The sequence below is a fragment of the Strongylocentrotus purpuratus genome, unplaced genomic scaffold (assembly GCF_000002235.5).
Source record: "Strongylocentrotus purpuratus isolate Spur 01 unplaced genomic scaffold, Spur_5.0 spur5_scaffold_21, whole genome shotgun sequence".
Taxonomy (NCBI): domain Eukaryota; kingdom Metazoa; phylum Echinodermata; class Echinoidea; order Camarodonta; family Strongylocentrotidae; genus Strongylocentrotus; species Strongylocentrotus purpuratus.
The window spans coordinates 41,492,086-41,519,847 of record NW_022145607.1 but is presented as its reverse complement, the minus strand read 5'-3'; the positions used below and the strand labels follow the sequence as shown (position 1 = coordinate 41,519,847).

Here is a 27,762-nt window from a genome sequence, read left to right as displayed (position 1 = left end):
TCTTAAATTTTTCAATAATTTAATTATTATTATTATCTTCATCATCTTATCTTCTTATTTATGGCGTATCAATGTATGCGATTCTATTTTATACAGATCCCCATATATATAAGACCGAGTGCAAAGCCGTTCTTATACGATGGCTGAGGTGGCGGTTCTCAATGCATGGGACTACGTAGCCATCGTATGCTATTTTATGATAGTCATCGGTGCCGCAGTCTACGTAAGATTTTTGATATTGTAATCTAATTACACATAAGAAAATAGTTCCACCATCTTCGAATTTTAGAACTAAAATATTAGATAACCCATTTCTTGCTTATATAGAGAATTTGTTTGTAAACCATTTATTAAAATGCTGACCCCCACTTTTGCTTGCTTCTCACAATTTTCTTTCGATGGGAAGTGTTCCTTTTGAAAATAAAAATAATCTGCCCCTTTTATTATATTCCTTGTATTCGACAAACTCCTCGGAGGCTCGAACGACTGAAATGTGTTATAACCAATTTAAAGTACAACTTTACGATTGTAATACGACTTTGCGATATACTTGGTATAGTTAAAAAGAAGAAGTTAAACAAATTAAAAATATTATCGTACATAACGGACCCCCGGCTACTGACCGAATGCGCCCATAACCTGTCTGTATAAGTAGAATGGTATGTTTAGACCACTAGATGCCACTAAAAGGCACGTTTTTACTAAAATATGTGTACTGGCTTTTGTTTTGGTTTTTTTCAAAAAGTATGTTACGGCCAACTCATGGGCCCGCATTCTACTAAAAACTAAACCCGACGCTGGGCATTAGCTGTAGTTCGAAAGCGAAATAATGACAAAGAAAGTTAGTATAAGGTCTAAGTTTTACTTTGCTATAAGTGATCTTAGACAATAGGTGTTTAAATGATTTAGTGGAATACGATGGCCATGGAAAATTTCTGAAACAAGAGGAAAGCAACGTAATATTATTAAAAAGGTAGGTTAAAGGTCCAATTCTTATTTTGGGAATGTTTATGACACTCACAAAAGAGACAAACATGGACTAAGAAGTAGTTTGGTTTAAGCCATAAATTTGGATCAAAATCATCTAAAAAAACAATTTGAATTGAAATTCACGAGCACCGCCCGAACTTTGAAATTCAACAGAATTTATTGATGATGATTGTATAATTCATGATAACAATGATTGTTTTACCTGACTGCTAAGTAATCATGTACATGTATATGCCTGGAAGTAAACAACCTAGTTATTTAGTTGCGTATCTCAAATGAATGGAACTTCATATTAATCGTAATGGGTGATCGCGTGCAAAATGTACCGTACGACAAACTTTGGTTCCCCATTTATTTCATCTAAATAATGCATTATATATTTGATATGACCATTTCATAATGCCAGTAATACCAGACATAAAGTTAAGTCGATGGTCAACATCAAGATATTTTTCATTGTGAATGAAAAATTTGGATAAATAATGTCATATAAGTGTACGTCGTAAATCATGCTAAATTTAAGATTTTTGTTCTTTCTCAAATTTAAATTGGCAGGCGCTGGTGACGACAAATAGAGGGACTGTTAACGGCTACTTTCTAGCCGGAAGGTTTATGACATGGCTGCCTGTGAGTTATCCAACGTAAACATTTCCCTTGTTTGATTTGATTTTTTTAGGTAGAAAATGGCAGAAACATGAATATATATTTTGTTATTGTAAATATTATGTAAATATTTCCACAATTCGGTAACATGCCGCTATTGAAAAATGCTTATGCCTTCATCTCTCATTTTTTTAATCCAATTTCTTTTCAGGAGGGGAGGGGGGGGGGGGCAATGGGGTGGTGGAATTGGTTGTATAATGCTTCTGGGCTTTGCTACCTAAGCCTCAGTCACCCTTTAATCATATCTATATATACACATACATAATCTTTGGAACATAGCTTTATACAAAATATAATGTTGAAAATTAGAAGGACGTTATCAATAGTGATGAGTTGCTCATTTTCCTGAAACAGGTCGGAGCGTCAATCTTTGGCAGTAATATCGGCAGCGAACATTTCGTCGGTTTGGCGGGGGACGCGGCAGCGAGTGGCTTAACCCCGGGTGCGTTCGAATTGAATGTAAGTATCTATTCTTAAAGCTTGAAATAGGCAAATAAACCATAGAAAGATCAATGAAAATGACCGCTTTGAGACACCCCCAAAAAGTAAATACATGTAAATAAAATAAAATAATAATAATAATAATAATATTTAGTTTTTATATAGCGCTTATCACAAATGTCCATTAGCGCTTTATAAATATAATATTACCCAGGTCATCGGATTCAGTGCTTGCCTGCACACACTGTGTGCACAATCTCCACAGTGGAGCATTCCAGCCAGGCGTTACTTGACGCTCAAAAACTGTTTGACCAACATTGACGGTCGCATCCTATCGGGTACCCATTTAACACCTGGGGGAGAGCAGCAAGTGCAAATGATATTAGTGTCGTGTCGGGATTCGAACCCTCGACCTTCGCATCTCCAGTCAACGCCTTAAACCACTCGACCACGACACTCTCACAAAATAATCACATGACCCTTCCCGAACAGTTTTGATGTAAAACAAAGAAGACTAAAATTGTTGTAAAATTGATGCATCCATTTCTAACAATTATCGATCCTCCCTCTGGATAAACCACTGATAATATCATGATGGAAAATGAATAACAGTATGTCACACTCTCCCTCTCGCATTTTATCCCCCTCTTAAAGGCATCGTTTAACAATGTTAAATCTGAGATGCACGGCCCTACGTGTCATCAGTGTCTGTGATATGGTGTAATATGGAAGCCCTAAAAAAATCGCTCTTCAAAATGATCATGAAGTGCCTCAAAAAAGTAAAAATCTTTGAGTGACCGGTTTTACCATACTTGTTTTCCCCCAATAGACTGTAGTGTTGTGAAAACCGGGTTTGATTTCGATTTCCAATCATAAATATCTTGATAATCAGACGAGCGATGGGCTTGTAAAGTCATGGGGTTCCTGATTGACCTAAAGGTTTATAATTATCATTGCAGCATGAGCTAAATCCAGGATTTTGGTTCAGAAACTGAGACAAAGTTACCGGATCCCTTTAAGACCGATGTCCCTCCCCCTCAATGTCTGGACCTATGCCCTACGCCACTGCTCACAGTAACAATATTTAGTTAAGCTAGTTAGCCTATGAACTATGGCCTATTGTACACCATAAAACCTTTCCTAATCATAGAACAAACGATTCATAAATCGATTTCCATTGTTTGGTACGAAAATAAAAGTAGGCGTGCATGTCATAAATTGACACTTTTGTTTCCTCTATTCTTGTGGATGAAAAGATAATAATGCCAAGCAAAGAAAGGCATTTATTTTAGTATTTCGTATTTCATAGTTTCCATTTTTATTGTGCTCACTTTTTGAAAAGTATGATTTAAATGCACAAGAAGAATGGAATATAAATTCAGTATTGAAGACAGGGTCTAGATTTCATTCAGATTGTTTCTCATAAAAGTTATATTCTGTATATACTTCAAGACTTGTCAGCTCTACACTCTCTGTCACACTCACACGCTTGTACAAACCCCTCTGCTACGAAGAGGCAATTTATATTATTCACGCATTTGAATATTTAGCTCCACTCTTAATTACCCTTACCACATTCAGACAGATTCAGTGTCAAATTGAATTGATTTAATGCTCAAGTTGATAAGAATGAACTTGCGGACCCTTACTTTAGCAATATCGCTACTATACAGTATAGCATTGTGATTTCCATGCATGTACAGGCTAATTTGTCTTTCTAGGAAATTCTAGCAGTGTCTAAAATGTAATATATTCACATTTTCCGTTTTTGCTAGATCTTTAAATGAATAAACTTTCAATTACATAGTGATATTATGATATAAGAATGCATATGATAACAAATTTACTCGTTGAATAATTTCAGGCCCTGAGTCTCCTCCAACTGATGGGTTATTTATTCATACCAGTCTACATAGCATCAGGGGTGAGAATCATGCACGCTTCTTGAAATACATTTATTGTTCATTTTAATCCGTCTTGTACTAGGGAATCCGTAAATACATTGATGTTACACCAAACAAAATAAAATGTCCTTCTCGTCCATTAAATAAGTGTTATCAAGATTTGCATTCAAAATATTAGAGAAGAAGGAGGCGAAATTATCAACAATCAAGAGATTTGTGATAAAAGAAGGGATTTTGAGTGGAAAGGAAAAATTCACTATCTATTTGATGAACTACCCACTGTTTTGTACAAAACTGTTTATTTTTCATCTGTATGAGTAAATGTTGAAGGTGGATGGCATGCTTTTAAGAGAGTCACTCGAATCATTCAAGGGTTGGGGTACAGTATGACGAATATTTTAGAAACAGGAAATTCATACCTCCATAAAATAATAAAGCTTTAAAGGTACTATGTCCCATTTGCAGGCCTAACAAATGAAAAGGTTAAATTCCAACGGCATTTTTACCCTTACCCTTTAAAGCTAATTTTATGTATGTTATTACCAAAGAAGAAAAAAAAGCCGGTCAGTCACTCAATAGTGTCTGACAGTGAAGTCTCGCAAGTTAAAACGGGATTCCTTGCATAATTTGAATATTAGGACACTGCTAATGTTTAAATGTCACAGATGGAACATACATGACATATTCATAATTCCTGCAAAGTTTTACAGAATTTGATGTTGGCTGCAAAAGGGACATAGTATCTTTAATATGCACACCCTTTTTGAGTAATTTACAGTTTAACTTTTGTTTCATTATCCGTTAACTAGGTTTGTACTTTGCCTGAGTTTATGATGAAGAGGTTTGGTGGACGGAGGATTCGGGTTTATCTGGCCTGCATGTCCATCTTCGTCTACATCGTAGCAAGAGTCTCGGTAAGAGGAATTTCTTTGGAACTATTTTGGATAGGTTCATGAACATGACCTGTTGTGGACAAATGATGGAGGGAAAGGGGGGTGGTAGTGGGGGGTACGTGCTTCCCCTTCAAACCCGATATGACAATCTTAAAGTTGGCCAATACATGAGATATTTAAACGTTGATTGAGGAAACATGCACTTTCAATAATTGCGATAACATTTTTTTGTCGGGGGGGGGGGGGGCAAAACATTCATTGACCCATGTACAGTGATTTAAAGGCTGAGAACAACTTGGATTCGAAAGATTAAGGATTGAAATCGAATCATTTTGCTGTTTCCCTGTTAATGATCTGACACCCCCTTCAAACTCTTATTTCTCCTTTCTTCTATGCCTTCAGGTCGATCTGTATTCGGGGGCTCTTTTCATCCAGCAGGCCCTGGGCTGGAATCAGTATGTTTCGATTGTCTGTTTACTGGTCTTTGTGGGCATCTTCACGGTCACAGGTGGGTCAAGTCATGTGATCTTCTCTCCGCCCCCCCCCCCCCTCCCCCCCCCCCCATCCCCGATTTTGAATGGTATAAATCAGGCTTGGTATGTGTCGGTTATGAGATAACCATGGCATGCCAGAAATTAACACCCGAAACCATATCGATTTCAAAATATATATTTCATTTTTACACTATAATTAACTCTTTAGCTCAGAAGAGGTTTTAGGATTAAACAAGATCGCAACTATTTTCGAGAAAAAAATCTACTCGAGGGCTTACGTAATACGTCTTTGTCATGTTCGCACGTTTGACAAGGTGACGCACACATTTATTGAAATTGCCTTTAGGTTGAGTCTTCAGAAGCCGTGGTGATCGTGTAAATATTTTCGATTTCCTAGTATAATACTATTACATACGGATCATAACCGGATTTTCATAGCCCCCAAAAGGCGTTGACATGCTCGATGAAATCCTTCTCTTAATTTGTTCCCATTGATTGCGCCGATCGGTACTTTTGGTACGCCAGCGAATTCGGGTAATATGGCAAAGGTTAAACAATTTAGTAGGGTATCATTGTGAAAACATCATGAAATCCCAACTTTTAAACTTCACTTTATAAACCACTATTCACGATTATTACAATTCATGCAGGTGGGCTGGCGGCAGTGATGTATACAGACACTGTGCAAGTCTTTATCATGATCCTGGGTGGAATGACCCTCATGGTTCTCAGTAAGTAATATCCATTGAAGTCATACGTATGCATAGTTTATAAATGAACGTTGTTCCTGACAACCTGAAAGCTTGCCTGACATAGCAGCAAATAATATATGTAGACTAGATTCCTAGTATTTTAGTTCATTCATGTATAAGAGGTTAATGGGATAACTCGTCACTAGGTCCCAGGAAAGAAACATCCATGTTAGTACACCGGTCTATTAAATAATTTGAGATTAATCTCAGTCACACCACCGGACTAACATCAGACTGGCCGATATCTGACGAAGTATTGGCCAATAGTGGAAATGTAATTTATGAAGTCTGTTGTCGTACAGGTGCCTAGCTAGATCTCTGGTGTTAGTCTCTTCGATGTGAGTGCAGTGCAACACCAAAATCAAATCTTAGGATTATAAAGAGAAACAAAAATACAACCTGAAGAGCAAATATCTTGAAGAAATTGAAGTAGAAAAATATCATAGAAAATTTATAAAAAGTCAGATAAACAATAACAGATTTATTTAAGTTTTTTTAGAATAATAATGATTTTATCGAGTATACATATTATGTGAATTTAAAAATTAGTGAATGGATAATATCACTGCATGTGCATAAGAAATTTTAAAAGGGATCGTGCTTTTTTGCAACGGTTTTTCCCACTACAAAGGCAAATTCTGATGGGGGAAGGGGAGTTCCGGGGGGAGTTACTCTTACAGGCGTTTAACCTCGACCAATCCTTCTTTACGATTCAGTCGCCTTTCCCGATCATGACAAGAAATTACGTTCCTAGGCTGTTTGAAAGACATTTGATAATGGAAGCAGGGGCGGCGATTTCTTTTCATGACCGGGGGGGGGGGGGCGAAATGCGAGGGACGAGGGAGCAGTGGCATAATGGGCAAAAACGTTGGAGGAGCAGAACAAATCCGCATCACCACCACTCTTCCATGTTACGCAGGCCCTGGGAACGTTTTTTTAAAGTGAGGGGGAGGGGGGGGGGGTTTAAAGTATTTACGATCAGGTAGAGCAAAGCAAAGCAAAGTGTATCGTACTTTGGCGTGGGAATAAACCACGTTTGAATTTCATTTCATTTCATTTTTTTTTTTTGGGGGGGGGGGGGGAACTGCCCCTAAAGCCCCCCCCCCGCCCCATCAGTACGCGAATGCGAAGGAGCATAGTGAATGAGAGGGGTGAAGGTGACGAAATTGACTACCCCCCTCACAGGTTTTTGAAGTTTTGTTGTATTAAAATATTATATTCCTTAGCAAGACTATAATATAAACGTCAGTAATATACCTTTTTCACCCTTCCATTTTCTCGGTATTTTCTTGTACATTTTGAAGGATATTATGCGAGAAGATTTTTGCATTTTTATTTGTTTAAACGCTGCACTCTTGGGCTTCCAGAGCCTAAAAGTTTGTTGCAGTCTTTAGCCAGTATTTGCTATACATTTTGTTTTAGCAGTTTTTCAAATTTTGAGGGGGGACGACCCCCCCCCCCTAAAAAAATCGAGGGGGGGGGGGGGACGTGTCCCCCCGTCCCCCCGGATCGCCGCCCCTGAATGGAAGCCTACGTCAAGTGTAAATTTATATTAATAAACGTTACAGAGAATAACTGAATTAAAGTTTCTTGCCCAAGCCCTGTTTAAAGAAAAGTTGACAATTTCATTTAAGGTTACATAAAGGTCGGAGGTCTCAAGGAGCTAAAGGTCAAGTACTTTCAAGCGATCTCTAACGATACATTGAACACACCGAACTACACATGCGGTTATCCGAAACCCGAGGCTTTCCACATGTTACGGAGTGCAGATCCTTACAACTCGGATTTTCCTTGGATCGGTTTTTTAATCGGACAAAGCATGACATCCATCACCTACTTCTGCGCTGAACAGGTAATCTAAAAATACATTCATTTCATACGAGGCCAAGTTAAAGTCCAGTCAAACCAGGGTATGTGAGTTAAAACACCCCCCTGGTCAAACCATTGTTATAAGTTCATTTGTATGAAAGTAGAAAATAAGAGAAACGGAATGGTGAAAACTTGAAAAAAAAACTGAGCAATGATAACAAATACAAAATAATTATGAATGTTTGAAATTAAAAAAAAAAATTACATTTATGCGAATCTCAAATTTGTAATTTGGTCAGCGGATTGTGACGTAATCCCGGACAACTCTCCCATTTGTCTTGCACAAAAATATAATTAAACTCTGATTTTCTCCTAAGCACCTTCTCCCTTTGGGTAGCACCCATAATATATTATTGGTAGCATAATTATATTAGGTCTTCTACAAAGAGAAGAACAACATGGGAGAGTTATATCCGCCACTACGTTACATTGACCAGGTGATCGACATTACCGATTCGGCTAATTTGAAACCCCTTAAAGCTATGGTCACAAATCAGAGCAGCGACCGACCGATCAGTAGCCTGCTTGGTCGCTCCTGGAATTAAGCATCGCCCAGCAATTAGGTCGGTGCGCGGGCGGCGACCGCCCAGGCACCGAGGGTATTTTGGGCGGCGAGTGAAAAATGAGAAGGCGCCGCCCAAATTTTAACTTCGCGCTCAAACTTCAGCGGCGACCGAGCGATGCCCTAAGACGAGCTTGGGCGGCCGCCGTTCGGTGGCCGGGCAGCCCCCAGGCAGAATTGGTTAAAAACTCGCCGTTCGGCCGCCGAGCAGGCTACTTTTGGGTAAAGTGACCACAGCATACTCATAGTGATTACAACTTTTAAAATATCATAATATTGTTATAGTTGGTCCAACTTCGTTCAAACTTTCACAAATCTGCTTCTAAAATTTTTGGGGATCAATTTGCAATTTAAGGTTGAATTTCCTTTAATGAGATCCAGCACCCCCGCTCAGTGTTATTTAGGGTTCCCGTGTGCATGTTCCTTTCTTTTGAAAACACCCCCCCCCCCCCCCCCCCCCCCCCCCCCTAAGTCCGGTGTGTAAAGTCAATACTGGCCGATTTTGGGTGTGTTACGAGCCGGACTTTGCTGCGTGAAAAGTACCTCTTTATATACCGGATATTTTTGGGAACATGAATGTGGCCCCTCCGTTCCCGGAGTGGGGGGGGGGGGGGGGGGGGGGGGGGGGGGGAGGGAATGGGATAAGCACAAACTTTTGCGCATGATTACACATTGGAGCCGAAATGGCTTTAACACTTCGTTAAAGTATATGAGTTGATTCCCTTATTGCTCTCAACACGCGACAAAGTAAATGACGTCAGCCGAAACACAGAAGAGAGTTATCTTTGCTCAAATAAGCAGTGATCGCTCTGCTGTGTGATTCTGTATCCACTTTGCGTCTCCGAACGTCACTACTCACTAGAAAACCCATATACGCAGTCGCAAAGCTCACAACCTCAATAAGAAATTCCTGGTTTATAAATGGGCCATTTGCAATATTATCAATGTAGCTTAAACGAAACGACAAAGACAAATCTCATGAAAACAAAACAAAACAAAAACAAAGTAAAACATTAAAATTAAAAGAGTGACGGGGAGTCTGCATTAAAATCTACATATATAAGTCTACATATAACTCTTATTGTTCTTGAACGGATGGTAAAAGAGCTAAATTATGATGATTTTTGCCAACTCTATATGAACATGGCAACAGAACAATCACGTTTTTTCATAATTCTATATGTGTCGAGTATGAACTTACTACAAAAACCTAATTAAACTACTGCGTCTTCGAACAGGTGATGGTACAGCGCACTCTCTCGGCCAAGAGTCTTTCACACGCACAAGGGGGTTGTATCTTTGCTGGTTACATCAAGATCTTACCCCTCTTCATGATCGTCATTCCTGGTATGATATCAAGGGTGCTCTTCACAGGTAAACTCACATGATGGAAATTCGGGGATTTAATGATATTCATAATGCTCATGATGACGTACTTTATTTAGAGGAGACGCGACGGCTTAGTGGTAGAGCAGTGGTTTCGTAACCGACAGGTCTCGCATTCGATACCAAGTTAATGCGCTCGTACCCTTTGGTTAGACATTAATCCTCATTACCAAGTCCCTCGGAGAGCACTTAAAGCCGTCAGTCCACTGGGTCATTACTTACAAGCATTACATGCTTTCTTAGCAGTCAGGTAAAACAATCATCGATCATCATCCATTTTAGGTAGCGTTGAAATACACCGCAAGTATTATGACGTCTTAGGAACCACATTTTCATTAGCCATTTCGGATATTCAGTTGTCTCCCATTACCATATACTTTTGGTATACCCTGTAAATATGTTTGATATGTTGTTTAAGAAATGGTAACAAATTTATAAATTTATTCGTTCGTGATGATGTTAGTAATAATATTAGTAAAAACAACCCTAGCATTATATGATAATCCAGTGTCTTGTTCGCCGGTAGGATAATGATGAAAACGATAATTATGAGCAAGTTCCAAACTATTTGGACATTGGTTTCCCATTATCTCATACATGAACGAGTATTGTGGAGTTCTTATATCGATTCCTTTTATTTTGCTCACATCTTCCCTTTCTTTGTACACATGTACTTTGTATGTTTGTTGGTCGTTTGGTCGTTATTTTAATAATACCTTATACAAAAAAAAGAGAAAAAATGTATTCATGAGAGTATAGCTTCGTACACTACCTAACATGTTCATGTTTCATCTTTCTTTTGTCTTTAGATATTGTAGCATGTGCATCAGCAGAGGCTTGCATGGCAGCATGCGGGAATCCCCGGGGATGTACCAACATGGCATTCCCTTCACTAGTACTCGGTGTCATGCCAAATGGTAGGTCTTCCGTTTTGGAGATGGTCTTTTTATTGTCAGCTACGGCGCGCTACTTGACCAATAACCCCGATAAACACTGTTTATCGCCGATAAACAAGGTTTATCGAGCGAAAAACAAGGTTTATCGAGCGAAAAACACTGTTTATCGTTGATAAACATTGTTTATCTGAATTATTTAGCAAATGGCGAGCGATAAACTATGTTTATAAGTCAATAAACATAGTTTCGATAAACAATCTTTATCGCCGAAAAATATTGTTTATCGTCGATAAACAGTGTTTATCGAGAGAAACTGTCAGTCGATATACAGAGTTTCTCACGATAAACGATGTTTTTCGCTCGATAAACCTTGTTTATCGGCGATAAAACAGTGTTTATCGGGGTTATCGGTCAAATGGCGCACCATACACGCCACCTTCTCCCACGATGGGGCTATTTCACAATATCCCCGGTTCTCCGGCTACTCCGTTTAAAAGTGGTCAACAATATATATAGATGCTAGCTTGCTTTCATGCTTCTTGTCTTTGATAAGATGAATCAAATAAGAACGACACCAAAAATATAAGAATGTAAAAATAACTAGTTGCGTTACTACAAAATCACTTTACAATCCCAAATTATCATGGGGTGTAGTCCTGGAACCCAACTGTAATAAGCGGACTAGTTCATATTGGCGCTCGCATTTTGCTACCCGCGTGCTTAGTATTGTTTAATGCTAGCAAAATGGTAACTGATGCAGAATTCCCAGTTAAGGTGATCAGCCCCAAAGTAACCTCTTGTTGGGAATTTTGTTCCTTCTTGTTGTTTTAATATGTTGTTTTGGGAATGTTTTTGTTTTGTTGTGTGTTTACATGAATGCAGTGGCGGATCCAGGGGGTGGGGGCGGTCCCCCCCCCCCTGGCAAAAAAAGAAGGAACGAAAAAAAAGGGAAGAAAATAAGGAAAATAAAGGGGAAAGATTTTTTTTTTTTTTTTTTTGTGCTAAAGAAAGCAACAAAAAAAAAGTTTTCCTTCCCCCTTCTAAGCCACTGAACGACGTCGTAATTTTCTAATTTCCGAGGTAAAAAAAAATTGCTCATCTGACCGTGATTAAATGCCTTACAACCCCTGAGCTTCCGGGGGCTCCGCCCCTTATATTTCACCTAGGGCCCGAAATCAGGCACCCCAATGCTCATCTGACGGTAATTTAATGCCTAAATCCCCTGAGCTCCCGGGGGCTCCGCCCCCTGGTCCTCACCCCAATCAGTGTCCTGCCAGTGTCATAAAAAAGGTATCAAAATATGTTTATCTGACCATTATAAAATGCCTAAAACCCCTGAGCTTCTGGGGGCTCCGCCCCCTGGACCTCACGCCAATTAGTGACCTGCCAGTGTCACAAATAGGGTATAATAATGCTCATCTGACGTAATTAAACGTCTAAACCCCGAATAAAACTGTATCACTATTTATTTGCACCTGATGGGGTTACCCCAAATATATATTTGTCCAGAACAAAATCGTCAGATCATTTGAGGTTTGCTATTTAAGTAATATTGACTGCCTTCTGGGCAATACGACATATATCGCCCGAACCGAAGGTGAGGGTGATATATGACAAGTCGTATTGCCCTGAATTAGGCAGTCAATATTACTATTATTAACCACATCAGACATCTAGAGCAAACAAGAAACTCTTACTATCTTATACTCTTAAATTATGTAGGCTACACAGGGTTTCCTAGCATTAGAAGTTGCAAAAACATTGTCAAACCAGCACTGTTCATCCAGTGTTTGACAGATTTCCGATACACTGCAAACAGTTTGCCTAGGGTGTGATTGTTACGTCACAATGGAGTTCGCGCAAAGTGCGCATTTTCTAATACACGATGCGCGATGTAAATTACAATAGCTGATGCGCGATGTAAATTACAACTGGCACTACATTATTGCGCACTAGTTTAACACGCATTTTGCCATTGACTTTTCAGAGCGGGCTAAAATATTTGTCCATTGACTTACTGTATAACCCAAAGACGTTTAAATATAATTACTAGACGGAAAGCAGCACGCGCGGAAACCATGCAGACGAATGTGATTAGGCTCCGCCTCTTTTGGATCATTTGAAGACAAAATAAGCACCCGAGGCGGCTTTTTGATTGGATATGAGCCTCATGAATATGTATTTTATCGATAGTATCGTTTAAGAAACCGGATAATATATTTGACCTCATTGCGTCACTTTAATTATGCAGATTTATGCACGACGCAGGCTACTCGCACAAACTGAGAAGATTTAGTTCATTGAGAATGGGTGAGTAATTGATTGAAATATGAGTAGATTAAGTGAATTTAGTCATCAATTTTGAAAAAGCTGCAATAGTCTTTGTGATCTACGGTAATTTCGTTACATTGTGAGACCGTTCTCAACAGATTTTTGGGGAAAAGACTAGGAAATTATTGCTCTTGAAATTGAACTTTGATTTTCATCGTCATGAAGTAGTTTGACTGCGGTTTACCGTCATTTCACCCTAGTACTCCAGTTAGGGGCCCGGCCGTTCCGGCAGGCCCACCCCGGGGAATTTCGGTGCTCATCTGGGTCATCTGCATCAAGATCAAACTTTCTAATCAAGTTTTATTTCAGATTTGATCGTCATCATGAATCTAATTCACCAATCATCGATTTAATTTAAATCTAGATTTAACGTTACACCTTACAATAATCTCTGAAGCATGATTTTTTTGATAATCCAAGTGGATTAATTCTTGTTAAAATCTTTAGTAGATGTTGACTCTGATGGCTTTACTTATCAATATCAGTGCCATCCGTTCGCTCAGTTGCATCCGTGTCAACTTTATTCTAGACCAAAATTATCTGTGACCATTGATAATCAAACAACTCCAAATCCTATTTCATTTAGATGTAAACCTGGAACTTATTAATAAAAAGTATTAAAAAAACATCAACACTAGGATTTGTTTATTTAATAATTAGATTTTGTGTGGGTCCAGCATGCTTGTCAAGTTATCATTTAGAGTCTAGACCTTGACCTTACTACTAGATCTAGATCTAGACCCCTATCAGTGGCGTACGCAGGATTTATTTCAAGGGGGAGGGGGGGGGGGGGGGTTAACATTTTGAAATCAGCCCAAAAATTTCGCAACGACTCAGCCAGCCACTGAATAAGCATGGGGGGGGGGGGGGTTAGGTCATCCATTTGGATTTTTTTTGTATTAAAAAAAAACAAAAACAAAAACAACACTAAAAAAAAAGGGGGGGGGGGGGTAGTTTCCAGAAAAACATACACATATAAAAAAAAAAACTGAAGGTAGGGGGGTTTACCCCCCCCCCCCCCCCTGCGTACGCTTCTGACTCCTGTTATTACTTTTAATATATTAGAGATTTTTTTTTTCTTCTCTGAATTGTGCAGTTCATGTTGATAAATCTATTTGTTTGTGTAAGAGAAGACCCCTTGTCCACAATTATGTTTTCTTATGGAGTCCACTTTTCTTGTCTTAATAAACCAATTCTACTTAAGACTACTTTATATTTATAGGCCATATAAAGCACTTTTTGAGGCACACATTAAATCTTCCATTTGATTTTACTTTGTACTGTGGTCCATTAAATTGGAATGTTGATTTCCACACTATATTAAAATTAAGGCCAACCATGACATGAAAAATAGCTTTTATGCTAGATCTATTTTTATTTTGTTAAGGAGAAAGGGACGCCTTGATTGTCGTATTGATTTTGTTTTCTTTTTGTTCCAACAGATGGAAACTGATGAAGAGCTGGAAGGAGTTAAATGATGAGTAGACATTACAACATTTCTTATATTTTCAAGATGAAGCTGAAAGTCCCATGCAGGTAAAATTTTCAGGATATTTAGCACACAAATATTAAACCACCACCTATTAATTCACTAAAAAGGAAATGGAACTAAGTGTATGTTTCAAGTGTGTATAGTGGAGGGAATATTTTATTCTAGTTCTTCCCTTTCTTTGTTTACAAAGGGATTTGTCCTTATTTACAGGAGGTCCTGTGTGTAGAACGATGTCTAATGCACATTCAAAGCACTACATAATAATGATAATGATCATACATGTAGGGTATACACAGGACCCCTCATTCCTTTTTTTTTTGTAAGTGGTCCTTTCACTTCTTGAGCAATGAAGATGAAGAAGAACACAACATAAGATTAACGAAAGTCTGTTTATACGATGAATTATGGTTGATATGTATCTATTATTATCACTTTTTAATTGAAGTACCTACATTGCTTTCTCTTATGTAGGATGATGCTTCTCTACAGTGGATGATGAAAGCATGCTGATTACAAACCCAGGAGAGGAATAAAGAACAGATATTGACAGAATCATATCTAGAGATGTGGGCCTACTGCACTTCATACAAGCAAGTGTGCTAATATACCATGTAGGTACCCCCAATAAACTACTGTAGAACACATTTATCATGCAGAAAGTTATAGATCTGACAATTATATTTTTCATTGTCCATTGACTTGTAAAAGAGTATTTGACTGAATATCACAATTGTGATTTAGATTAAAACTAAAATGTCAATATACATGAAATATAAGTCTACATAACGTATGTTTCAATAGCATTATTTCCTGTACATTCTCATGTTCCAAGTTGTTTGGTCATTTTATGTAAACCGAGTACTATTCATTTATGACCACGAGTTTACATTACAAGTACATTGTACACGTACCAGTATTACTTATTTCATACTTTTCTGATCCAAGCTCCATCAGGCCTATTGTCTTAATGGGATCATCAGAAATAATCTAACATGTGGTCAGTAACTAGTCTTGTAGGAAATATATTTGCGGTTTTCCCACTAGAACCCCAAGTGAATATTAGTCCTTCCTCTTTTTGTCAGAGCAGGTATCAGGGTGTATGTTATTAGTTGTTGTTTATTTTCTTATACACTGTATCTTATTTCATTTTTCCATTCAACAGACTTGGGTTATCATCACAGCCCTTTCTTCTGAAAACTAGCCTACAAATTCATCGATGAATGCAGAAGACATCTACATGGGACTACCTCTTAAAGATGCCACCCTCATATAATGAAAGAGGACAGTAGAGATGGGTTTAAACTTGAATATTTACATACTATTTATTTATTATTTGTACTATATGTTTGTAGAATACCACATTTAAAAAAAGCTAATGAATTTATCATCTTGTCAACTTTCAAATAATTAAACTAATCATCAATGAATAAACATTAATGACATTTTAACAATGTCAACTACCATCTTATAGGATGAAACTGAGTGCTGGGCAGAAAGAAATTTCCTTGAAATTTGAGTGATAAAGATCTATCAGTCTATATCAAAGATTGAATCAATCAATGATATTTTAATTATAATTATACATGTTGAAATTCATTTACCTCAGTCTATGGACTTCTGTATTTGAAGTTTTGTAGATTATTACATTATTGCTGCTTCAAGTATTGTATGTAAGAAGGTTTGAAAGACAACCCTCTAAATGCACTAAATATGGAAACTGCTAATCATCATTGCCTGTTGTATCCAAACTGCTAATTTTAATAGAATCATGTTTTGATACTTCCTAGCTTAAGAAAACAGGGGGGGGGGGGGGGGGGCTTGTTATCCTCTTCCTGGTGCTGTTTCTAAATGGACCATGTAACAGGTTGCAAAAGTGTAAACAATATTATATTTGTTATATGTATATATTAGAAGGATTTAGAAAATGAAAACGTTTTGAATTATAGAATTACTGTTGCTAGAAGTAATGGCAGTATTGATGTGTAAGGGAAGGGGTTGGTTTTCCCAGTGAAATTAACGGTATACCAATGTCAAATTGATAACAAAGAGAAAACTATTCCTAAAAATAAAATTATAAAGGACATGGGCCTCCCAACTAACTAACCCTGGTACCACTTCTGGGTTTTTTTTTTTATGTTTTTTTTTTTTGGAGGGGGGGGGGGGGGCGCCCCAATTCAAAATTTCCAGTGTTAAATTCCATTGTCTTTAAACAAAAAATATGTCAAGATGTTGAAAAACAATGTTTCACTTTCCGTTTTCAATTCGAATAAAATTATTAACATATTTTCCGATCTCTCTGGTCTCTACATTAAAAATGTTCAAAGCTCCTGCAAAGGCTGCAAAAAGGAAAAGTGAAGATAATCCAAGTGAAATGTGGACAGTAATGGAGTGAATATGGATCAATGGTTGATCGTAGTTGATAACGAGTAAATGTAAATGAATGGTATTACGACTGAAAGTGAGACAGAAAGGAACTGCAACAGGTTGTTCAGTCAAGACAACAAACCGTTAGTTGCAGAAGATAATTTACGAAAGACAGAGAAAGAGAGAGAAAGGGAATCATTAAGGTACGATGAGAGTGGGTGGAGAAAAACCATCCTCTTTGCCACATAATTTGTTTGTATAAAATAAGGACACTTTATACATTAGCATATTTAAAATGTATAATCATAGCCAGAGAATGTGTTGTTATATGGCTTATAGCATGTTTGAGTTAATAAAACAAAAACAGACCCAGTTATTGATAGACTAAAAAGGGAATAAGATCGGATCAGTATTTCTTATTCAATGAAGTTAAGGCCACTCCCCCATATTAAAAAACAACAACAACACAACAACGAGAGGTCCACTTCCCGATGCATTCTGGGTACACCAGCTGTTATACTAATGATCGATAATACAAGTTCGAGCGCGTATTTCACCTAACGGTGATCGCATCAGAATAATCTACACTGATTCGCTGAATCACTTGCGTTGCTAGCGCGCAGCGTGATGAATAAATTACCCATAATTCCGTACAGTAGATTATTTGACCTCTCTAATTACGCTGATACGCGTATTGTCTTTTACCATGTAGTGAACATCATTCCAGTACACGTTTCGTGGGGAGCATCCTTCAGAATGCATAATTCATAGGGCTCATGAATTATGCAAGGGGGCTTATTTTGGCTTCTAATGGATCCGGACAAAATGGCGGAGCTTGGGGGGCCTGGTATAACCTATATTGCCCGCCAAATTACACACAAATCCCATTGACTCTTCTGAGCGGGGTAAAATATTTGCGCATTGGTTTTCTATATAACCTATATTGCCCGCCAAATTACACACAAAATCCCATTGACTTTTCTGCGCGGACTAACTTATTGTAATTTTGTTGACTTATCCATCAAAACCTTGAGGGCAATACCATTTAAAAATTGCCCTGCTCAGATGTCTGATACGGTTAATAATAAACCATATGAACTTCAGCAATGCTTGTTTGACCTTTTTCTCCTTCATGTGACCTAGGTCTTCGTGGGGTCATGCTAGCTGTGATGCTGGCAGCTATTGTCAGTAGCTTGACTTCATTCTTTAACAGTATCAGCACACTCTTTACCGTCGACATCTGGAACTACTTCAGAAAGAAATACTCAAAGAAAGATCCTTCCGTCAAAGAGATGATGATCGTTGGCAGGTGGGTTAACAGTTTACAAATGTTTTCCCAAATTTATATGATTTATGAGTTTTTCGACATTTCCATAGCTACACATTTCCCGAAACTCTCTTGTTTCAATGGCCCATATTCCGACACCTTCATGTTTCAGCACCCCTAGCTATACACTATAATCATTTAAAACGCTCCTGTCGTGCCTATACGTCCATAATGCTCAAATCTGAAGCCCCCAGCTGCTCCGATACTAATGTTCTTATTTCCTTATAATATAATAATTATCTTTTTTTAGCAGTGCTGTTCTTCCCGAGGGCCCTGCAATTATCACTACCCCATCATTTGCTAGGGACCCATTTACACCTGGGTTGAGAGTAGCAAATGTGGATTAATGCCTCGCTAAAGGACGTTAGTTCCTAGCAGGCTGATATTATTTCGAACCCTAAATCAGTGAAAACCAAGTGAACGAATCACTATAGGCCTATCACGACACTTCCACTTTCTTATATTTCATGTTACCTCTTAGTTGATGACTATCAGGTATTATATTCAATTCGGTTCCATAGAGTGATAGTGCTTGTCATGACGGTTCTAAGTGTGCTGTGGATACCGGCTATTGAGGTGCTGCAAGGCGGTGACGGATTGAACCGTTACTTCACCCGGATAGCCGGAAGAATTACGCCCAGTGTCTGTGCGGTGTATCTACTCGCCATCCTCTGGCCCAGAGCGAACGAACAGGTAGCGTGTATATATTAGAAAAGTAAAGAGAGTACTAGAGTAAATGTAACTGTTTCAGACGGTTCAATATGCTGTCCGTTGAGACAAAGGCGTGATGAATATGCAAATTACAAATTAAATTATTATTTTTTACGTAAAAGAATTTAGTCGAAATCTTATCTTGCCCGTCCATTTGCAGCTTTCATAAGGCTTAGCTTAGATAATCAATGTTATTGGCAAAAGTTATTCCCATTTATCACGGAGAAAAATTATACCAGAAATCCAACGTATGTCTTCATTCGTTAGCACTATTACTTTAGTTCTCAAATCGTTTTCCTTTCCCGACATTTACAGGGTACGTTCTGGGGGCTGGTCGCGGGGGCGTTCACCGGTTTCACCCGGCTTATACTGGATTTCATCTGGCCTGCACCGGTTTGTTGGGAAGAGGATAACCGGCCACATATCCTCAAGCTTCATTACTTCTACTTCAATATGATCCTGTTTGCGGTTGTGTTTACGGTTGACATAACCGTCAGCCTCCTAACCGAACCTCCCCCACCTGAAAGGGTAAATTACTTGGGTCAACCTTGATGTTGCATTTTCGAAAACTCTGTGATGAATTTGGTTTGTAATAGTAACGCAAAAGCATAGAATAAACAATAACATGAAAATAAAAAACTAAAGCATGGTGGTGTCCCCATTATGATAAGCTTCTTAGATGAGAATAATTGTTTTCTGCATGAGTAAACGAATGCTTGTTGGCTGTACTTACATGTATAGACAATCATTGTGGAATATTGGTCAGTACAAACAATAGTCAATGGGGTTGTTATGGATTTTTTTTTTAATAAGGGGAGGGGGGGGGGGTCTAGTTTGCCCCTTTTCAGGCATGACTGCCTCCTGAAATGCTTTGGTGTAAACTTGACCAATGATGTCTACTCTTCAGTCCGATACCAAATTGTTGCAGTACCACAAATCTGCCTGAAAAATAGAATGTTGGTGCTTGTGAAAAATCAGTTCTGATTACAGGTGTACCCGCATTTTTGGAGGGCAGAGTTAATAACAGGCAATGTACCATATACTGCTGAAATAAACCGCGGTATTCATTCATAAGTATATATACCTTTGTTTGTTCAGCTCATCCGGACTACATTCTGGACGCGGTTTAGCAAGGCTAAGCGATCAGATGAGGCAGAGTTCAACGATACTGAAGAGGATGACGATGAGGCGGTTGAAACTGACGACATCGAACTCGACGACAAGGAAGAGTCTACTGACATTGTGAAAGGTATCACTATGAACATGACGGACAAAGAAAGAGGACAAAATATACAGTTCCTCATTCTACCCTCAACAATTACTGTGGTAGACAAAGAAACATCCCTTCTCTGCTATTATGTAAAAATGTGTACAACAGTGAATATGCATGTGACACCTGTTCTACACATTTTTACATAATAGCAGTGAAGGGATGTTCCTTTGTCTATTATTGTTGAGGGTAGAATGAGGAACTGTATATTTTGCCCTCTTTTTTTGTCCGTCATGTTCATAGAGCAACGTCGATCTGGCGCTGCTCAGTGGCTGCCGGGCTCACGATAAATTGGGCAAAAAGAATTTCCATTTTCGGTTTAATAACATTTGGAGTGAACTTTAAAAGATTATTATTATTATGTAATCTATGCCTAAAGCTTTATACTATATACGTGGACTTTAAAAGATTATTATTATTATGTAATCTATGCCTAAAGCTTTATACTATATACTATCCTGCTTCGGTTGGATTTCGAAGAAAATGGCAATTATATTAGATATGGGGAACTAAATAAACACAACCTTCTAAATATTATGAGAAGAATACTAACATCTAGACGTATTAATCATAAAGACTGTTCAGATCCTCCATAATTACGATCTTATTTATTTGAATATTCAGATGAAATGCTGTGTAAATTCACTCAAAATCGGATCGTTCTCAGATGGTATAAGAAGTGTGCATTTGGCTTAATGCAGATTGCACATGAGACGTGTGTGTGTGTAATTGGGTTTTTACAGACGTTTATCAATCAGATATGTTTTGGGGAGACCGACCTTTAACGTCGCCATCCGAAAGACGTCAATTGAGTGGTAGCCCTTTAGAAGCAGTTATCAGTTAGTGAAGCTGTCTTTGACGCGTTTATGTGAGATTGAAACAATCATCATCGCAACGTGAATGGTGCTAAGTTAGTGCCGTAACAACGCAATCGAAAAAACGCCATTTGTGAAATAAGGCAATTATAATAATACTCGGTGTATATAGGACTAAGGTATCATTTAATATTCATTATTCAAGAAGGGCTGATGTGAAAAAATATCAGTTCACACCAAGGTAATTACCATTTGCTTGGAAAACCTGCATTTAAAGTCCCTTCTACAAATGACCCTTTTATCCAGAAAAAACAGTTCTTTTTGAAGATGCAACCCAAACCTTTGATTTTTCTTTCTTCTCATCCTTGTCCTAATCGTTTACATTCATGGAATTACGTCAGGATGATGATTACAAACAAAGTGATATTGTTTCCTTGAGTTCTCTCTATTTTAAAAACAGATCCGCCATATAAGATCTCAGAAAGGAAGAGTGGCTGCTACCGGGCTGTGACATGGTTCTGCGGCTACGGGGACGACAGCGAAGAGGGTCAGCGAAAAGCGCGCGCGGAGGAGAAACGCGTACGTAAGATTACAACGTCGATTGAGCAGGATCCACGCGCAAAGAGGTTCATCCACATCAACATGGTCATTCTCCTGGGGGTGTCCGTCTTTCTCTACACCTACTTCTCTGTCGATTGGATTTAAGATATCACATTATTTATCCTCTTTGGCTGTAGTGTATTCGTGTATGCGGAAGTCCAAACGGTTTTGTCCCATACGTCACTTCTAAGATTCCAACAACTACACTGTCGCTCATAAAGTTGGAATATTTTTTTTTACCCCGATTTATGGAATTATTTTGACAATGATTTATTCGTAATAGATCTAGATAATAGTATACATTCTCAGGTGTTATTGAATAATAATTTGCCAGTTTTTGTTTTGCGTGACTGCTAAAGCATGTGTATGCTTCTATGCTTATTAACTAGGGGACCTACGCCCTTAAGTCATAAATGACAATAATGAGGATTAATGCCCCACAAAAGGGCACTAATGTAGCACATCGACACGGTTTTGATCCTGAGGCCTCACACTTACGAGGCCATTGCTTTGCCACTGAACCACGACTGTATGTGGCGGGGGGTGTTATTTTTTTCTGCGGCACAGATTGGGGTTAGGTGCGTGTTGAGCCAAGGGAAAGTTTAGGGTTAGGGTTAGGGTTAGGGTTAAATCAAGACCTCTTTTTAAAAAAAAAAACCCAAATCTGTGCCGCAGAAAAAAATGACGCCGTCGGGGGCTAGGGTAGGGGGCAGTTCCTACAAATAAAAAACAAAGAAAATGCAATAAATTATCAATAATTCATTGAATTTCCCCCGGTTCCCAACATACAAAAATATTCTGTGTTCCCATTCCTTGAGCCATAATGCATGGCCGTACAGAGGATTTTGATATGTTGGGAACCGGGGTAAAATGCAATGAATTATTGATAATTTATTGCATTTTCTTTGTTTTTTATGTGTGGGAACTGCCCCCTACCCCCTATGATCTGTTATATGAAGGAAAAATGTACATCATGGATAGTTTGAGATTTTTCTATGTTCATTGTTCAATGATTGATGTAATTTATGAAGTGTCTTGTATCGAAGATCTTGTTCTGTATGACGTATTGTGATAATTTCTTGTAATGTGAATTCATGAGGAAGGAAATAAAATATCATTTAAAACCAAAAACTGTTTTGAGTTTGTTGGCCAGCAATCATGGCAAATGAACTACGACCTATGCTGAATATTCATGAGAGCAGTGCTCGTATGGTATGCGAACGTTGGTCTTAAAGATATAGACCAGTTTTGGAAACGCCCCCCCCCCCCTCCCAAAAATAAAAATGTAAGCTCTTGTTACCGATCATGTGAAAGAATATGTTTGACTAATACGTGATGATACAAATTTTGCCGGGAAACCGCCTACTAATTGATATAATTATTTGGTAAATTATCATATCTATCCGGCCTGGATATATATCGCGTAGTCCCATATACATCTTTCTGTGTACAGTGCTTGCAACTTAACCAAGACTGGGCCAAATTTCCTATCAGTTTTATGATTCCAGAACCTTGCAGTACACACCAATACTTATATGCCAGATGATCAACCTTTTCTGATTGATTCCACAACGTTTCTTTCACAATGCAATCGCATGACCAGAACTGGTCTTTATCTTCAAAGTGAAGGTTTAGTTATAGTACAATGCGACAAATAATTTGGTAGCATTCTCATTCTTTTTATGACAGTTTTAAAAAAATAGTCAAAGAAAATGATCGCTCTTGGTGCTCTGATATTGGAAATATGACAATAAATAGATGAACTTTGGACCAAACATTGTGTCATACGCGCAGTCCCATTTGCGGAAAGATTTAGTCAAATTATTTATTATTTTAACGATTCCAAAACCTCACAGTATACAACTATGCTTATGTACTACATAATCAACGTTTTACCATTGTTTCAACACAGTTAATGTAATCGCTTGACCAGGGCTTGTCTTATAACAAGTTGCGATTGATCCGAATCAACCGAAAGTGCTCTAATCAATTATCGCAAGTTTGCAGTCTCCTATCTCTTAAAAGTAATACAAAGTTTTGGTATGGGGTCATGAATTTGGTTCAAATGAACATATTGGAAGCAGGCGCGTACAAAGGGGGGGGGGGGGGGGGGGGGGTTAAACCCCCATTTGGTATTTTTCTATGTGTAACCCCCCCCCCATAACCCCCTACCCCCCCCCCCTTTGGATTGATTTTTTCCCATGGCTGACCTAAAAAAGCTGACCTTACCCCCCCCCCCCCCCAACGGAGCAAAATGTCAAATTTTCAAATTTCGAGACCCCTCCCCCCCCCCAAAAAAAAAAAGGGTCCTCTTACCCCCCCCCCCCCTTGAAAAAATCCAGCGTACGCGCCTGCCATCATATCATCCATGCATGGAGAATTCATCATCCTACGGTAATATCTTCACTTCTGAGTCGTAATGCTTAAACGTTCAAAGTTTATTCACTCGATACAAACAAGGATGAACGTGTACATTATTCAATTATACAGTGAAATCAAACAAAACAAAACGATACTATTATACAAAAAGGCATTTAAAATGTTAAAATTATATAAATACAGAGTAGGGAATAGAGTAGGGTCCTAGCAAAAAGGAGAAGGGAGGGAAAACAAAATTTGAGATAAGTCATGGTGCTTTTCTAGAAAATGGTTAAATGACTAGAGTATGTAAAGGGCCACACACATAACCCCATTACAATACTTCAATCGTTGGTAAGAGGACATGTGTTTAACAGTAATTATATGTATATATATACCTGCGTTTAAAAGTATTAAATGATGAACAGTTTTGTTTAAGGTAGTAGGAAGAGAATTCCATAGTTTGGGGCCTGAAGCGAACGAGCGGAGTAAAAAAAAAAAAAAAAAAAAAAAACGTATAAAAAGATGTTTTGGGGTACCTTGCTGTAAGAGAGATAAATGAATTATGGCACCTCGATCGTTACCTCTTATGTGGGATTGATACTGCTTCTAAATGTTGCAAGCGAGCGAGGAAACAAAAAGTCACTCGATTGTTTTTAAAATGTTATTTCTTCATGAAAATACGTAGCGTTTTCATATATATTTTTTTTTACACGAAATTGACATTTTTCGTTCTATCAATCCCTATGTTATTCATTGTTTTTACCCCGTTTATCTACGTTATTTCCGCTTTAATCATTTGACCGTTTTCTCCTGCCTTTTTTTTTTTTTTTTTTTTTTTTTTTTTTTTACTCCTTTAGACCTAATCTTTCCTCCTTTCATTACCCTTGCATTTCTTCATTCTCTTCTTATATATTCCTTCCTATCTTAAATGTTATTAGCTAGTTTTATCTTTCACGTTTATATTTCCTTATGATATACAGTGTATTAAAATGTTATCTTTTCTTTTATCATTTTCCAAGTATTTCCCTTTTTAAAAATCTATTATCTTCTCGCTCTTTCCCAATGTTTTTCTTTGTTTTGATCCTTCCATCAATTTCTCTTCCTATCTTTCCTTATTATATGTTATTCTTTGATTTTATCCTATCATCGTTTCTCTCTCTCTCTCTCTCCCCCTCTCTCTATCTCTCTCTCTCTCTGTGTTTTCCTCTATATCTTAACATTCATTTTTATCCTTCCACCATTTCTCTTTCTACCTTTCCTTATGATAATCATTATATTTCTCAAAATATCCTCATGACCTCAACTTCCGAACAGTACAAATCTGATTCCAACCCTGAAAGAATTTATTCATCATATCATTAATTTAGCAAATTGGCCATTTTAAGATGCAAGAGGCTATCATGATATGTCTTTATCCATTACTGTAGGACTAAAGATACAATACATTTTGGAACTTATAGCCGATTTTATTATCTCAATAAATATAAAAAATACAATGGTGAACCTCAAGTTAATCTCTTTACACCAAACTTACTGGTATTTAATTTTCAATGATTGATTGCTTTACAATTAATGCTAAACATCCTCATGACTTCAGCTACCCGAACAAGTTTTAGTCTTTGATTGTGTTTTAATAAAATAAATTCAAATTTTACAAAAAGTATTAATTTCTAAATTCTTTTTTTCAAACTCATGATTTTCATAGTTACATGTACATGTAATTCATTGCACGAATTACCCAACATATCCACAAATCTGTCTTAACAAAAAGTGGTCCCACTTCATGCATTTTAGAATAATTAATCCAAAAGTGAGGGACTCAAGGAGTTCCTTTTGTTACCCTTTTGAGGAGAGAAATACTCCCACCTAAATGTCCACCCTGATATTAGGTTGATTTTAATAAAAGCAGAACAATTAGAGACACAAATTAGTGAAAGTTTGACTAATATCCGATTAAAATTAAGGAAAGTTAAGAATTTGTTTGTGTGACGTAGCTTGCAAGCTCTTCACAAACTTTCATTACAGTGTATTTTAGTCATTGATGACGGAATAGATATGTTTCATATAGGGGTGGTATAAAAACATACATGTATCTGCAATAATTATATTTAGGATAGGATTGAAAACTTTCTTGAGCAAATGGAGGGGAAGCTTGTAAGATACGTCACAGAATTGTCAATTTGAGTCTGATTGATCACAACTTCATACATTTCATAACTTTCTTATTTCTAATCAGAATTTTCTCAAACTTACATTGACCTGTTCCTATCATTTGTTCGCTTGTATTGAAACCAACTTCATATCAGGGTGGACTTCCCCTTCAAATGAATGATTGAGTAGCTTTAGTGACCCCTCATCCAATATGTATGTATAACCTGTGTCTGCTCATGGGCAGAAAACAAGCATGACCCTCCTTAAAGGTAATACAAAGTTTTGGTATGGGGTCATGAATTTGGTTCAAATGAACATATTGGAAGCATATGCGATCCTACAATATTCAATGATCGTTGTCTCAGTTGAAATCGAGTCTAAAGTTATAAAAAATTAAAAAGTTATAAAATTGTAAATAATAAACTCTTTAAGTTGTATAGCTCCCTCTCAAGGTCTAGATATTAATTAAGCCATAAAACAATGTTTTTTGACTGAAGTCGACCGATTTGCTATTCCCGTTTGGAAACTATATATCACAACTATATACTCTGAGATTTTCATGGTCGCAGCTATGTACCAATGAACGGCCTTAGGCGCTATTTGAAATTCATCAAAATTTACCAGGAGCAGCGGTAAATTTTCATATTTAATTTTTCTTGAAAGCAGAAGTGTTTTAGGGGCTAAATTTTCTAGTGCTTATAATACATCCACAGGGGCATCCAAGTATATGTCAAATTTGTAAAGAATCACTATCCACCCAATTTTCAAAACTTTGTAATATCTTTAATCTTTCTACACAGTTCCCATTTCTCTCCTGTAACAATGAAGAGGAAATCATCCTTCAACCAAAGAGTGTGAATTGTCCAATTACAAATCCCTTAGCATATTTCACATCCAACACACAAATTACAAGTGTACCATGACAGACCAGTTACCCAAACATTTGAGAGGAGGATCAAGAACAGTGTTTTTTTACTTGGTTATTTCCAACATTGGGGCCCTATAAAAAAAAGTTCATATTCACTTGTTTTTATCATCAATATTTGGTTGCTGCTTTCTTGCTGCACATTACATGTATGCTTTAAGCCTCGGTCACAAATGCCATTACGAACTGCTACAAACGCAGTATGAATGATTTTCAGACAATGGAAAAACAGGGAGATTTGTACGAAAATATCGTTTGTACGAACCTTTGTGACCATAGCATTACAAATTTACAATGCAACTTGAGTTGTTAATACATCATACATAGCACCTCCATGCAAAATTTAAAAAATATTATTTCAGAACCTTCTCTTCATACATGCGAAGTTGCGAACAGGTTAAAAAGCGTTAACCAACTGCATGAGATGAATACATGTACATTCCAAAGTTGACCACTCACTACCCCTTTTAAAGTATCTCAGGTAGGGATTTTTTTTTTTTTTTTTTTTTCAGCCGAGAGTTACACAAGTGATGACCATTGTTGTTTTGTGAATTGTGAGTGACTA

The 27,762-nt window shown here is 37.7% G+C and overlaps 1 protein-coding gene and 1 long non-coding RNA gene across 3 annotated transcripts; both read left to right on the top strand.

Annotated features, from left to right (window-relative positions):
• The first annotated feature begins 139 nt into the window (after positions 1 to 139).
• Positions 140 to 21,865, top strand: LOC584864 (sodium/myo-inositol cotransporter 2-like). Its single transcript, XM_030994402.1, has 15 exons — positions 140 to 223; positions 1,546 to 1,617; positions 2,008 to 2,112; positions 3,959 to 4,018; positions 4,808 to 4,912; positions 5,294 to 5,399; positions 6,036 to 6,116; positions 7,772 to 7,989; positions 9,807 to 9,942; positions 10,764 to 10,871; positions 18,181 to 18,346; positions 18,886 to 19,057; positions 19,391 to 19,603; positions 20,174 to 20,324; positions 21,621 to 21,865. Exons 1-15 carry the CDS (start codon positions 140 to 142, stop codon positions 21,863 to 21,865), a joined length of 2,022 nt encoding a protein of 673 aa, XP_030850262.1.
• LOC115928094 lies at positions 12,885 to 16,000 on the top strand. 2 transcript variants are annotated; one of them, XR_004065872.1, is made up of 4 exons: positions 12,885 to 13,160; positions 14,624 to 14,717; positions 15,145 to 15,284; positions 15,836 to 16,000. It is a non-coding gene; the product is annotated as an uncharacterized LOC115928094 (long non-coding RNA). The 2 variants fall into 2 exon arrangements; XR_004065871.1 differs by lacking the exon at positions 12,885 to 13,160 and having other exon boundaries at positions 14,547 to 14,717.
• Positions 21,866 to 27,762: the final 5,897 nt, after the last annotated feature.